At 43.8% G+C, this 13,100-nt stretch overlaps 1 protein-coding gene across 25 annotated transcripts in view; it reads left to right on the top strand.

Moving 5' to 3' along the window:
- The window catches only part of DST (dystonin), a 496,895-nt gene that overhangs the window by 106,988 nt on the left and 376,807 nt on the right, over positions 1-13,100 (top strand). For 16 of the 25 annotated variants that reach the window (XM_032299802.1, XM_032299799.1, XM_032299795.1 and 13 more), the window contains exon 4: positions 3,324-3,531. In XM_032299802.1, coding sequence (XP_032155693.1) covers positions 3,324-3,531 — 208 coding nt within the window. Of the gene's footprint in view, positions 1-3,002; positions 3,158-3,323; positions 3,532-11,436; positions 12,043-13,100 lie in introns of those variants that run through there. The other 9 variants (XM_032299808.1, XM_032299807.1, XM_032299824.1 and 6 more) reach the window with 6 other exon arrangements.

The raw sequence follows: 13,100 nt of genomic DNA, 5'->3' as shown, positions 1-13,100 counted from the left end.
ACCTGGGGTCAGTGGGTCAGTGAATCCCATAAAATGATATGCAAAGTTTGCGTGTATTTACTCTTGTACTTTGTTCTGCAGAAAGGTTTTCATAGATTTCATTAACCTTTCAGGGGTGTCCATGAGCCCAAAAATATTAAAAACACTGACTTAGTTACTTCTTCATAGAGTCTTTCATATTTTCTCTAACCCTTGACATAAATTCTTTTTGCTTTTGGTAATCTTTTTATGTATTTGTATTGGATTAAAATATTATAAGGAATAAAATTAAATTCATTCAGAATCTGAGTCATCACCCAAAGAAAATCGCTATTTACATATGAGTAACTGTCTATTACATGTACATGCACATGCACATATTTTAAGAAATCATTCTCTATGAATTACTTCTTTACTAAATGTAGATCATAACATTTTTGTTTAATTGCTATAGAGTGGACTGTGGTATCCATATAACTATTATTTTATCAGTCCCCTCTTGATGGACATAGCTACCGTATTTGTATTTTAATAGGAATCAAACCTTAGGCAACAATAGTAGAATACTAGATAGAAACCTGGGACTTTTGTTGGTTACAGGAGCCCTCTTCCTTTGTCCTACCTTTCCAAGCCCCACATCAAAGGTCAGGTTCTGGCCTTTGGGTGAGAGAACATATTTGCTTTTCCCAAAACAAAGTGAAGTGTAGTTCCACATTCTTCTCTAGCCCCCAAAATAGTAACATGATTTGGCCAGTCATTTCAAATCAATAAAGAATGTAATAGGTTTTCTTTAGGATGAATCTACTTTAAAGCAGCTCCATTTAAATCTGTTCTCAATTTTCAGGGTTCAAGTGGTCCTACTTTTATATCGTTCACCTTGTATTTTTCAAAGTGTTCATGAAAATTTTTGTGGGAAAAAATCCCAATACTTTAATTGTTAAGATACTTGGAACATGTAGCCTGGGAGAGGCTTTACCACATAAAAATATGTATGAGTTCCCTCAGTTTTTTTTTTTTTTTTTTTTTGGTGTGTGTGTGTGGTCTATGTTTTCCTTTGATATATTGCTGAAAGAAGTGTTGTTGATTATCTTTTCCTCTTTTTCTTTCCTATCTGTTTACCAATGACACTACCAGGTTAGAGCCTACACCAGCCAACACCCATGGGTCCAGGGGTGGTAACTGTTCCCATCTGGCTATGAGTGATTAATGGTGTTTATGTCATGGCATAAATCACATTTCGTTGTTCAATCAGCTGAGACTCAGGCCATTAAAAAAATTTACTCTACAAAAATCAATAACCAGTGGTTTTTGGAAAGGAGCAGTTCATTAACAGTTACTCTCTAAGTCTGTCTGTTAAGATAAATAATCAAATTACTATACTCACTAAAATAGTACAGGTAACAAGAAATATAATCTCGCAGATAAAGGATGACCTTAAGTAAGGACAGATAGGAAGCCATTTTTAGGAAGACAGAAAGCAGCCAAAGAAATCCAATACCCTCTTAAAAGTCTTTAAGAATGTCGCCTTTTTTCTTTCTTTCTTTTTTTTTTTACAGAGCCAGCCAACAACAAAACCTCAGAAAGCTCAAGATGAATTTTCAGAAAAGCATGGAAAATAAATTAGGTTGATAATAGCAGACTGTGACTGACTTAATGCTACTCACAACTCCCTATGGATTGTAGCTACAATACAGAAAATCAATTTTATTTACTTTTGCCTCAAGTTTGCCTAACACTTTATTGTCATTAGAAAAATATACAGACTCTAAATAAATAAATTAGCCAAGATGATGAAATTTTATGTAAAATAAAATGGAAGATAGCTTTTTTTGGGGGAAAGAATAGAGAGCCAAGTCAACATACCTCACGTTGCGGGAAATGTTACATGAACTTCTAAGATAATGGGGTTTACACCTGCTATGTACCCACAAAAAAGAAAAAAATAAAATAATGCTATTAACCATGCATAGCCACATGCCTAAACAGACTGAGATAAGGTCAGCAGTCCTGATGCAATTAGAGTTTATTTCACGTACCTTGCATAAGTGTTTTGGGATGTGGCTCACACAGGCTGTTCATGCTGCAGTACCCACTGCTTTTGTGGGAAGCCCAGTGTTTTTGCTCAAATTGGAGCATGCCTCACTGATTTCTGCCTGCAACTTGCTTCTCAGGAATCCCTAGCTGCAAGTTACATTTCAGGAAATCGAGTTACACCAGTTTTGCATCTTTACTGTGAGTCTCAGGGAAGTAGAATTCTCAGTAGGAAAGTCAAGACTTCCTTTTGATATATTATTATATTTATAATTTTGCAGCAGAGATAATCAACATCCTTGTTTCATTAGTAAGCCAGTGGCTTTCTAAATAATCACAAACATAACCCAACAAAGAAGGAAGGAATCACATCTTGTGCCTTCTCCCCCTATGGAAGATATAACACTTTTATACAAGACATGACCCTGCAGATTCACTCCAGCTAGATGAAGGGAGGACTAACCTTCAGGCAAAGTGCTTTCGTAAAAGCATCATGTTTCTCATTTCACTGTGTAATGACCAGGAGCTGAGAAGAACTCTGTTTCCTGTCACTGCACTGCATCATTCTCATTTACATTATTGGCAGCTGTTACTTTGCTAGAAGTTTAAATTATCTCAAGAACTCTAAGCTGAGTTCAGATGTTTGTTTATTGGTGCTGCCATAAGCTTCTGAAAACAGTCTTTTTTGTTCTCCTAGTCTTAAGAAAAGGCTCTTCTCAGAATCAGCTCTTCCTCCCTCCTTGCTCTTTTCTGGGAACCTGCTTCAGTCTCATGAAGAAAATTAAATAAAGAGGACAGGGGCTTAAAACTGGTCGGAAAGAGTCTCCAGTGATGAGGCGACTTGAAGCGGAAAGGAGTTGGGACCCAACATCCTGCATTTGTGCTTTGTTTTCGAAACTTCGAGTTAGTTGCATTAATGAATTAACCGGCAGGCTAGTAATGGAAAATGTTTCTCCTGTCCTGCTGGGGGAGCCAAATACTATAGATTTGTAACAGGAAGGCTGTTGATTCTGGCTTCATTGTTGGGCCAGTCATTTGTGAGCTGGTGGCCGGACCACAGGCCACACACTTCTTCGGTGCAAATCTTCATGTATTGGAACTGCCTGGGTATTGTTTTTACTATTGGAGACTTGGCCAAGAAAAGATGGTGAGCCCCGGGTTTCCGATTTTTGGTTTCTGTACATCCCCTCAGCCCTGAGGGTGGTGTAGGATGCCAGACCCAGTTTGGGGGCAGGGAGGGCGGGGGATGTTTAAATCGATAAGCATATGTGAGTATTTTGCTGTTAATGCTTTCTCTGTGTCATTCTCTGTAGAGTTCCGGGAACGCGTCCTATCGCTGCTCCATGTCTTCCTCTGCGGATTTTTCCGACGAGGATGATTTCAGCCAGAAATCTGGTTCCGCATCCCCAGCTCCGGGAGACACCTTACCCTGGAATTTACCTAAACATGAGAGATCGAAAAGAAAGATTCAAGGGGGCTCAGTGCTGGACCCTGCCGAGAGGGCAGTGCTTAGGATTGCAGGTAAGAGCATCGGGGGAAGGGGATGGAGCGGGGGAAGAGAGTTGCGGAAATTCACCCATCTGCCCCCTGGGGGGCCATAGCGAGGGAGCTGATGCACTGAGCAGGATTCTGTGCACAAGGTGGGGGAGGATGATGACCATGTTTACTTTATGCCTTGTTTTACCGATAGAGCCATTTGCCCTGCCTGTTGGTGACTAAGCTGTTTGGCCTTGCCTTCTGGTTGGATGAATTGATTCCTTTGAAATGCAAGGAAATATTTACAGACATTTGGACTAAACTTTCCTATTTACTGCAGTAGTTACCGTAACATTCTGAAAGTATTAACTCCAGTGATTCCCAGTCTATTTGCGGGAAGCTGGAAACGAGCAGCCTTTATTTTCATTTTTGCCCAGTGGCACTGAGCTACGCAGATTTAACTTAAGAAGATTCTCGGGTTTTGGTACCCAGGATTGCAACGCATATTCCAGCAACTTGGATGTTGTTTTTCTTTAAATGTAGCATCATCGTATCCATAGCAGTTTTTTGTCCTAACTGCTTTTGAGGGTTTAGCCATCACGCCTTCCTGTTTAATTAATACATGAGACGTGCCAGTGTTTCTGTTCTGTGTTACCCGGTGTTCCCTTGCATTGGCCTTAAAAGCTGAAGCAGAAGTGATGGCTTGTTTTACCCAGCCGAAAGATGAGAACACTGTGGAAAGCAACCCTCCAACTATTGCGTGGTTTGTGTGTATGTTTCCTGTGCATCAGAGGTGCTTCCAGGGGTGGTTGTTCCTTTCTTCCCCCAGTAGTTGCTTTTTTTTTTTTTTTCCTTCTTGGAAATGGTAACAGGGCAGGATGGAGTGTGTCCTTGGGGACTTTCTTGCAAAAAGGCCAGGTGTTAACTTTCAGTTTGTTTCTGCAGCCAGTGGTTCAGGATTCCTTTCCTTCCCTCTCTTCTGCTCTTAATTCTGGGGGTCCCTTTCCACAGATTTTTTTTTTTTTGCCCCCTGTACTATATTGCAATGTTGGTACTTTCTCTTCCTCCAAGGGGCTGCAAGGGACCAGCCCAGATTCCAGTCATCAAGGCGGTTGAGAACCCCCTTTTTGTCCCCCCAGTGGGATTTTCTGATTAGGGGGAAAACAAACAGTGTCCAGCCTGCCGTTCTGTAGTCAGGGTTTCTGGGGCAACAGCCTTGAGCTTCTTCTGGCTTCCGCTGTGAGATGCTGGCTGGTCTCACCCAGGCCTTTGAAGAGCAAGGGGTGGAGTGAGAAAGGGGAGGTGGAGGGAGGATGGAGACTGTGAGAGTGAGCAAGGGTAGCCTTGGAAAGTCAAGGCAGACCAGAAAATGTTTAGTCACTGAGGCCTGCCTCCTTGCCCTGTTGACAACTTTCCCGCAAGTCTGAGGCCCAAGGGAGAGGACTGCCTATACAGATGACATGGCCCATACCAGATGTTTGACTCAGCAGAAAGGGAAGATAGAGGAAAGGAGGGTGTGAGTGAGAAGTTACTGGGGGCTGGTGGTCCACTAGGGCATCAAAATGGGATGCCTGTTCTATGTAATTTTTGGAAGGTGGAAGGTACTTCTGGGCGGAGAGTTTTGGTAGTAGTAGCAGAAATGGATGTTTTGCTTTCAGTAATGAAGGAAGGAGTTATGACAGAAGGACAGGGCAGGTGTTTGTTAGGGGGAATGAGATTATATAAATTGGGAAAGACTCTACTGGGCAGGAAGTCGAGAAATTGGTGGTCCTAACCATCAGTGTACACTGCAGGTGGGAAGGAATTGAAGAACTGGATATTCTGATGTAGTATACACAAAGGTGCTGATGCCGTTAATAGATTGTAGACTCACTGAGACAGGGGCCATCACTTGTTAATTGTAAAATGTTCACTGAGTTTGTAGGGATAACTGTGAAGTTGGTGCCAGTTGATGCACTGGGGACCTCAAAATTCTATACTTTAAAAATTACAGGCTGGGCGTGGGGGCTCACGCCTGTAATCCCAACAGTTTGGGAGGCTGAGGTGGGTGGATCATGAGGTCAAGAGATCAAGACCAGTCTGGTCAACATGGTGAAACCCTGCCTCTACTAAAAATACAAAAATTAGCTGGGCGTGGTGGTATGCACCTGTAGTCCCAGCTACTACAGAGGCTGAGGCAAGAGAATCACTTGAACCTGGGAGGCGGAGGTTGCAGTGAGCTGAGATCACGCCACTGCACTCCAGCCTGGTGATCGAGTGAGACTCTGTCTCAAAACAAACGAACAAACAAAAAAATGAATTCTTAAAAAGCAGAAAAAAATAAAATGAAACAATAAACAGTAGGGAAGTGTATTATTTTTAATTAATTAATTAATTAATTTATTTATTTTGAGATGGATTTTCACTCTGTCACCCCCAGGCTGGAGTGCAGTAGTGTGATCTCGGCTCACTGCAACCTCCATCTCCCAGGTTCAAGTGATTCTCCTGCCTCAGCCTCCCAAGTATCTGGGACCACAGGCATGTGCCACCGCACCCAGCTAATTTTTTTTTGTATTTTTAGTAGAGATGGCGTTTTACCACGTTGGCCAGGCTGGTCTTGAATTCCTGACCTCAAGTGATCCACCCACCTGGACCTCCCAGTGTGCTAGGATTACAGGCATGAGCCACCACGCCTGGCCTACAGTTGTATTTTTTTTTTTTGAGACAGAGTTTCGCTCTTGTTACCCAGGCTGGAGTGCAATGGCACGATCTCGGCTCACCGCAACCTCCGCCTCCCGGGTTCAGGCACTTCTCCTGCCTCAGCCTCCTGAGTCGCTGGGATTACAGGCACATGCCACCATGCCCAGCTAATTTTTTGTATTTTTAGTAGAGACGGGGTTTCACCATGTTGACCAGGATGGTCTCGATCTCTTGACCTCGTGATCCACCCGCCTCGGCCTCCCAAAGTGCTGGGATTACAGGCTTGAGCCACCACGCCCGGCCTCTACAATTGTATTTTAAATAAATATTGGTAAATTGGCTTTTTCTAGACAAATATAAACAATATTCATAGATTGAGGACAGACTTGGGGGGCCAGTCCACAAATATCTGTTTAACTTATAATGTGGCTAAATTATGAAATTCAGATATATTATGAGTTAAATTGGCCACCGATCACCCAGTGTGAGGATGAGGGTACAGGTTATCTAGTGGAATTTGGTGCTGTGGATAGCATGAAAACATATGATTGACATTTCCACTAATAATTTTATTATACATTTTCATATTCATCCTGAAACTTACCCTCTCCCTGAAATTCATCCCTTTTAGGAAAAGAGGCGAAATTCAGAAATGGTGTGAGGTTGTCTGTAGTGGTCATTACTTAGTAATAAAAGAGCTGAGAGTTTAATATTTTTATTTGTTTTTAAGGTCATAAAAATAGATTTGATTGTGAAAATGTCTGTTGAGTCAAAAAGATGATGTGGTCTGTGGGATACCTTAATTCACCCACACTTAGCAGCTACTTATTGAGCCTCTGCATGAAAATGAAGATTAGCACACAGTTCTGCCTTTAAAAAGTCATAGTTTCCAGAGAGGTTGGTGAATGGATACAAACTTACAGTTAAAAGAAATAAGTCCTAATATTCTTTAGCAGAGTGGGATTTCTATAGTTAGCAATAATATATTGTATAATTCAAAATAGCCAGAGGGAAGGACTTGAAATGTTACCAATACATAGAAATGATAAATGCTCAAGGTGATGGATACATCAAATACTCTGACTTGATCATTACATATTCTATGCATGTAAAAAATACTTACGGGTACCATCATTAATATGTGGAATATGTATCAATAAAAGAAAAAAGAATAAGCTGGAAAAGAAAGGTCATAGTCTAATATGACAAATGGATGTTAGACAGTTACAATGTGCTGTAATTATTAGTTGTTACAGAGATTAGTTATGATGGCTATTAGCGCCTAAAATTAAAAGAACCCAGAGGAAGTGTAATTAACTTGGGTGAAGAAGGGAGGCATGGGAGGTTCCTGAAAGGCTTCTGAGAGGAAGTACCACTTGAACTCAGATTTAAAGAGCTTGATAGAATTCTGGTGAAAGGGAAGCCACTTTAGAGGGATGGAACTACAAGAACAAAGGTAGGGACATGGGTTTAAATGGGAACTGCAAGTAATTTGTGTAGCTAAGTAGGGGATTTGGAAGGGAAAGGCAGAAACTGAAGATGCCTGTTTGCAATCCTGAGGCAATTGAACTATTTATGTTGTAAGTGCTAGGAACCACTGAAAGATTTTTAAGCCATCAAGTGGCATAATCAGGTTTACGGTTTGGAAAGTCATTGATGGTGTCACATGTCGAATACTTATTTATTTATTTAAAATTTACTTATGAGTTGAGTTTGCTCTGTTGCCCAGGATGGAGTGCTGTGGCATGATTATAGCTCACTGCCACATCTAACTCCTGGACTCAAGGGATCCTCCCATTTTAGCCTTCCCAGTAGGACACAGGTGTGTACCACCATGCTTGGCTTATTTAAAAAGTTTTTTTTTTTTTTTAAATAGAGATGGGTTCTCATTGTGTTGCCCAGGCTGGACCCAAACTCCTGGGCTCAAGTGATCCTTCTGCCAACTTCACTTTTTTTTTTTTTTTTTGAGACAGGGTCTTCCTCTGTTCCTCAATCTGGATTGCAGTGGTGTGATCTCAGCTCACTGCAACCTCTACCTCCAGGGCTCAAGTGATCTTCCCACCTTACCCTCCCAAGTAGCTGGGACTAAAGGTGTGTGCTGCTATGCCTGGCTAATTTTTGCATTTTTGTAGAGACAGGGTTCTGCCATGTTCCCCAGGCTGGTCTCCAAGTCCTGCACTCAAGCCATCTGGCCACCTTGTCTCCTCTCAAAGTACTCTCATTATGGGGTGGGAGCCACTATGCCTGGCCCAACTTCATATTTCTAGTGCTTTTGTATTTGTTGTGGTTTCATCGTATTAAAATCTGAGACATTAGTATGTTTACTTCTTATCTCCCAGGGTCAATGTGAGACTAGAACAATGAAATGTAAGGAAAGGGGTTTTTAAACAAACACCCATTGTATAAACGCTTTTTACATATGAACAATACAGATCTGCTTTTCTGAGCTGCAGGATATTGTAAGTTGGGTTTTTCAGTCATAAACTACCTCTAAACATACACGGGTTGTCAGTGATAATGCTATTTTAAGAAAAGGATTTTTGTCCTATCCAAATTCTTTGAAGTTGGAATTGAAGGATCAAAGTAGAATCAGACTTGGAACTCAGGCAAACTTGAATTTTAATTCCTCCTGTGTCCCTGACTAGTTGTGTTTACTTGGACAATTTACCGAACTCTTCTTAGCTCCAGTTTTTTTTATCAAAGGGTCATGGTTGTGGTGATTAAACATAACAGTGAATGCAAACAATTTTGCAAACTCCTTGGCACATCAAATGCTCTATAAATGATAGCTTACTAATGCCCAGATGTTCTTCTAAGCACAAAATGTGGTATCCTATTTAGACCTCCCAAGAATGCCATGAAGTAAGTACCATGCTTTTCTCCATTTTTCAGTTCATATCTGCCGAGAAAGGAAGAGAAATTTGCCAAGGCCTTAGTGTCAAGAAGTAGCAGAGCTGGGATCTGAATTCAGGCAGTCTTGACTCTAAAGTCTAGGCTATTTACTGCTATGCTTTTGCTGCTTCTCTGTGGAATACACTATTATTATTAGCATATTGACTCAATGTTACCCTTCCAAGAATTCATGGGGTAAAGGCTGTTTTTATTTTATTTTTATTTTTATTTTTTTTGAGACGGAGTTTCACTCATGTTACCCAGGCTGGAATGCAATGGTGCGATCTCGGCTCACCGCAACCTCCGCCTCCTGGGTTCAGGCAATTCTCCTGCCTCAGCTTCCTGAGTAGCTGGGATTGCAGGCACGTGGCACCATGCCCAGCTAATTTTTTGTATTTTTAGTAGAGACAGGGTTTCACCATGTTGACCAGGATGGTCTCGATCTCTTGACCTCGTGATCCACCCGCCTCGGCCTCCCAAAGTGCTGGGATTACAGGCTTGAGCCACCGCGCCCGGCAAGGCTGTTTTTAAAAAACAACCCAAATGCTGCTTCTACTCATTTTGACTGGTTCCTTAAATGTATGATTAAAATTACTGTGTGTGTGCTGACTATATTCATAAAACTGGGTGCTACTGGGAGTCAGTCTCTGATGAAGGCTCAGATGTGCCTTCAATGACCTTACTCATTGTAAAGGAGACATTTTTGAGAGACCTATGTCTCTATATGTGTGGTCTATAAATGAATGACTCTTAGGGATCTAATTGCTAACCCTTTTATTTCAAAGACGGTGTCCCATATGACACCTGGTTGTTACTTCATGAACTAATGTGCACATAAATGCATTTCAAGCTGTAAGAAAACTCTGGTAACCTTAAAGAGTTACTGGGACAAGGGTTCAAACTCAGATTATAAACCAGTGGTTAGGATAGAAAAAAGAGATGTGGTCTTGCTTTGTTTGGAATAACAAAAGTAGACCAATTGCTGACTAAGAATTAAGCGCTCCAGTTCTATCTCAAGTCAGTTTTTTTTTTTTTTTTTGACTACACAATTTTTTTTTTTCAGGTGGAACTTATCCCTAAGCATTAATGGAAAATGGTCCATATTTCACAACACCCAATGCCAAAAAAGAAATTAAAAAAATCATGGAGGGCAAAAGGTCAATATATATTAAAGGAGGAAATAGGGAAGGAAGATTTGGGTAAGAGATGAAGTTGACATAGGTCAGACCGCAACAATCAGCTGGTTTATCTAATAATAGTAGTAGCAGTGAGGTATCATCCTGTCACTGTAGTCCAGCCTGGGCGACAGGGTGAGACCCCCACCTCCTAAATAAAGTAGTAGATGCAGCAGCGAATCCTTCACTTACTAAACAACTTTATGAGTTAGGCTCTATTATTGCTGTTTTACTGATGAAGAAGGCTCAGAGAGGATAAGTAATTTGCCCATGTGACACAGTAAGGAGTGAAGATCCTATCTATAGCAGCCTGACGTCAGTCATTACTCTTAAACACATCCATTTGCAAGCCTGGGTATCAGTTGGTTCCTCCATGGGCCTTTAAACTCACCCATTTAGTATGTGATACACATATATCAAATTTAAGGGAAGTGTATCCATTTTATTCAGTTTAATGGATACTAGTACTATGTGGAATGAATAATAAGTAGAGAGAAAGAGGGAGGTGACAAAGTAATCTGAGGCTGCTGTGAAGTGATAGGCCCGCAGCGGAGCCCAGCAGCAGATGCGCCGGCGGGCTCTGGGGGGCAGAAGGGAGGGACCGCGGGCTGGTCCTTGGCAGCCCCGGGGGCGGCGGACGCTCAGGCGCAGGCGCGGCCCGGCTGTCAGGCGCTGATGCGTGGGGCCACCTGCAGAGGCGTCCTCGCCCGTCCCCGGGATGTCCCCTGGACTCGGACCCCCGTGCCCTCCCCGCCCTGTGCTGTCACAGACTGACCCGAATCCTCCCATGCCAAAAAGATGGGTTGAAGAAAATATTTCCAGCCCTCCTCCCGATCATCCCTTTCCCAGGGAGAGCCGCTGGCCCCTCAGCAGGGGGCTGCGCACGGCGGTGGCAGCGAGCTGCGGCTTTGTTTCTCAGGCACCTGTTGTGGGTCCCAAATAGAAACGTCGCCCTTGGGGATCCGGGACCGGGCAGCCAGTGTCCGGGGGTGGGCGTGCTTGGCTGCACCGTCCACCCGGGTGGGCGGTCCTGGGGTGGGGGCCCGGGGCGCAGGGGCTCTGCCTGGGAGGGAGGGGCCGAGCGGCGCCCGGGCCGGAGCCGAGCCAGCCGGGGCGCTGACCGCCGCGCTCGCCCCCTCCCTTCCGCCCTCCGCCCTCCTCCCCCCCTCTCTCCCCGGCGCGGGCGAGTGTCTGCAGCGCGGCGGCCAGGAAATGCCGCAGATGCGCCGCGCAGCATCCCCGGCGGAGGCAGCGCGCCGGTCCTCCCGCACCACCGCCGCGGCCTCGGCCCGGCCCGGAGCAGACGCCCCGTGCAGGGCCCGGAGAGCGGCCAGCGCGGCTGCAGAGGGTCCGACCGCCCGCCGGCCCCCACCCGCCCTCGCCTCACTCCCGGCTCCTCCGCTTGGCGTGGCGCTGCCCGTCGCCGCCCCTGCGCTCGCCGAGATTTGCCCCTGCTGAAACCCGAGAGAGACTCGGGCTCCCGGAGCCGGGCGGCCCACCCTCGGCCAGCCAGGAGGCCTGGGCGTTTCCTCTGCCGGCCCCGGCGCCCGCCGCCCCCTGCGCCCCCGCTCTGCGTCTTCAGCTTCCGCGATCTTCCCCAGCCTGCTGCTCCTTCCTCTTTTCCTGTTCCCAAGGCTGCGTCTTGCTGACTAGGATACTGTCCGGGGGTTACGAGGGGGACAGGGGAATTGGCCAGTCATCGCTTAGATAAACTTCGGCATGGCGGGTTACCTCTCCCCTGCTGCTTACCTGTACGTGGAGGAGCAGGAGTACCTCCAGGCCTACGAGGATGTCCTGGAGAGGTACAAAGGTATGTGATCCCTGCCTGGGGCTGGGGAGCTTGGCGTGGATCAGAGAGGCAACCGCTACTTTTCCTTAACCAGAGCCATCACTGCTTGGGCATGAGTAAACAGGTGTCTGGACCAGTCTTGGGAATGGACCAGGTCTTTCTGCATGGGATTTAGTACCCCTAGCCAGGGAGGATGGTGGGGTGGGCGGCAGTCTGGAGACGCCCTTAGATGAGCAGTAGAGAGAGGGGAAGGGGGTTTGGCTTCCAAGAAGCATATTGCATTTTCTCTCTCTTGTAAAAGCTCTTAAGCAGTACGCATAATCATAATTCTTCCTGGGAGGGTGGATACCGATTAATTCTTTATGGAATTACTAAGGCATTGCTGTTCCTGCTTGCCTGGGGTTAGCTGTGTAAAAAAGGTTCAGCATCACGAGATCATTTTTCTTAAAATGATCTTAATTTGAAAAAGTTTGTGCCTATATACTTATTCTGATGTATTGTAAAAATATTTTATAGCGTGATAGATAAAAGACTTTAGTTAGTGAATTCTTTGTAAATGTAAATGTAAAGAATATATTTTGAGATTTTTTTTTCTGCCCATCCTTTATGTTCAGGAAATTCTATGCCAACCTGGTATTTATGTTTTAGTATAATGTTTACTTTGACTTTATAATTAAATATAATGACTAAATAGAACTTGCAGCTGTCCATTTTACAAAAGTCTTTTTGTCTTTGGAAATGTATTTTTAAGTGTGTATATATCATCTCCTTATTGTGGCTACCTGAACACTCCGCACTCAAGGGCAGCTTACAGAGGTTTAACGTATTTATAGTGAATAGTGGCCCATTTCATAGGTTGGATTCAAATGGTTTTGTATCCTTTCAATATTGCTTTGAGTTTAGTAACTCAATGTCTGTACATTCAGTGGTATTATATGGTTAACAATGCATGTAGTTTTCTATTAGTGAAAAGTAGAAATATAAAATATTGAATTAAGCCATAAAATTCCAAATCCCCAGAAAGCTCAAATCCATTCACAATTGTTTTCTCTCTTTGTAGAATATGTTTTATAACTGAA

Source organism: Sapajus apella, unplaced genomic scaffold (genome assembly GCF_009761245.1).
Source record: "Sapajus apella isolate SASKATOON/1434 unplaced genomic scaffold, GSC_monkey_1.0 scaffold41, whole genome shotgun sequence".
Classification (NCBI taxonomy): Eukaryota; Metazoa; Chordata; class Mammalia; order Primates; family Cebidae; genus Sapajus; species Sapajus apella.
The sequence above is the reverse complement of the archived record's forward strand: the minus strand, read 5'-3'. Positions and strand labels throughout refer to the sequence as shown.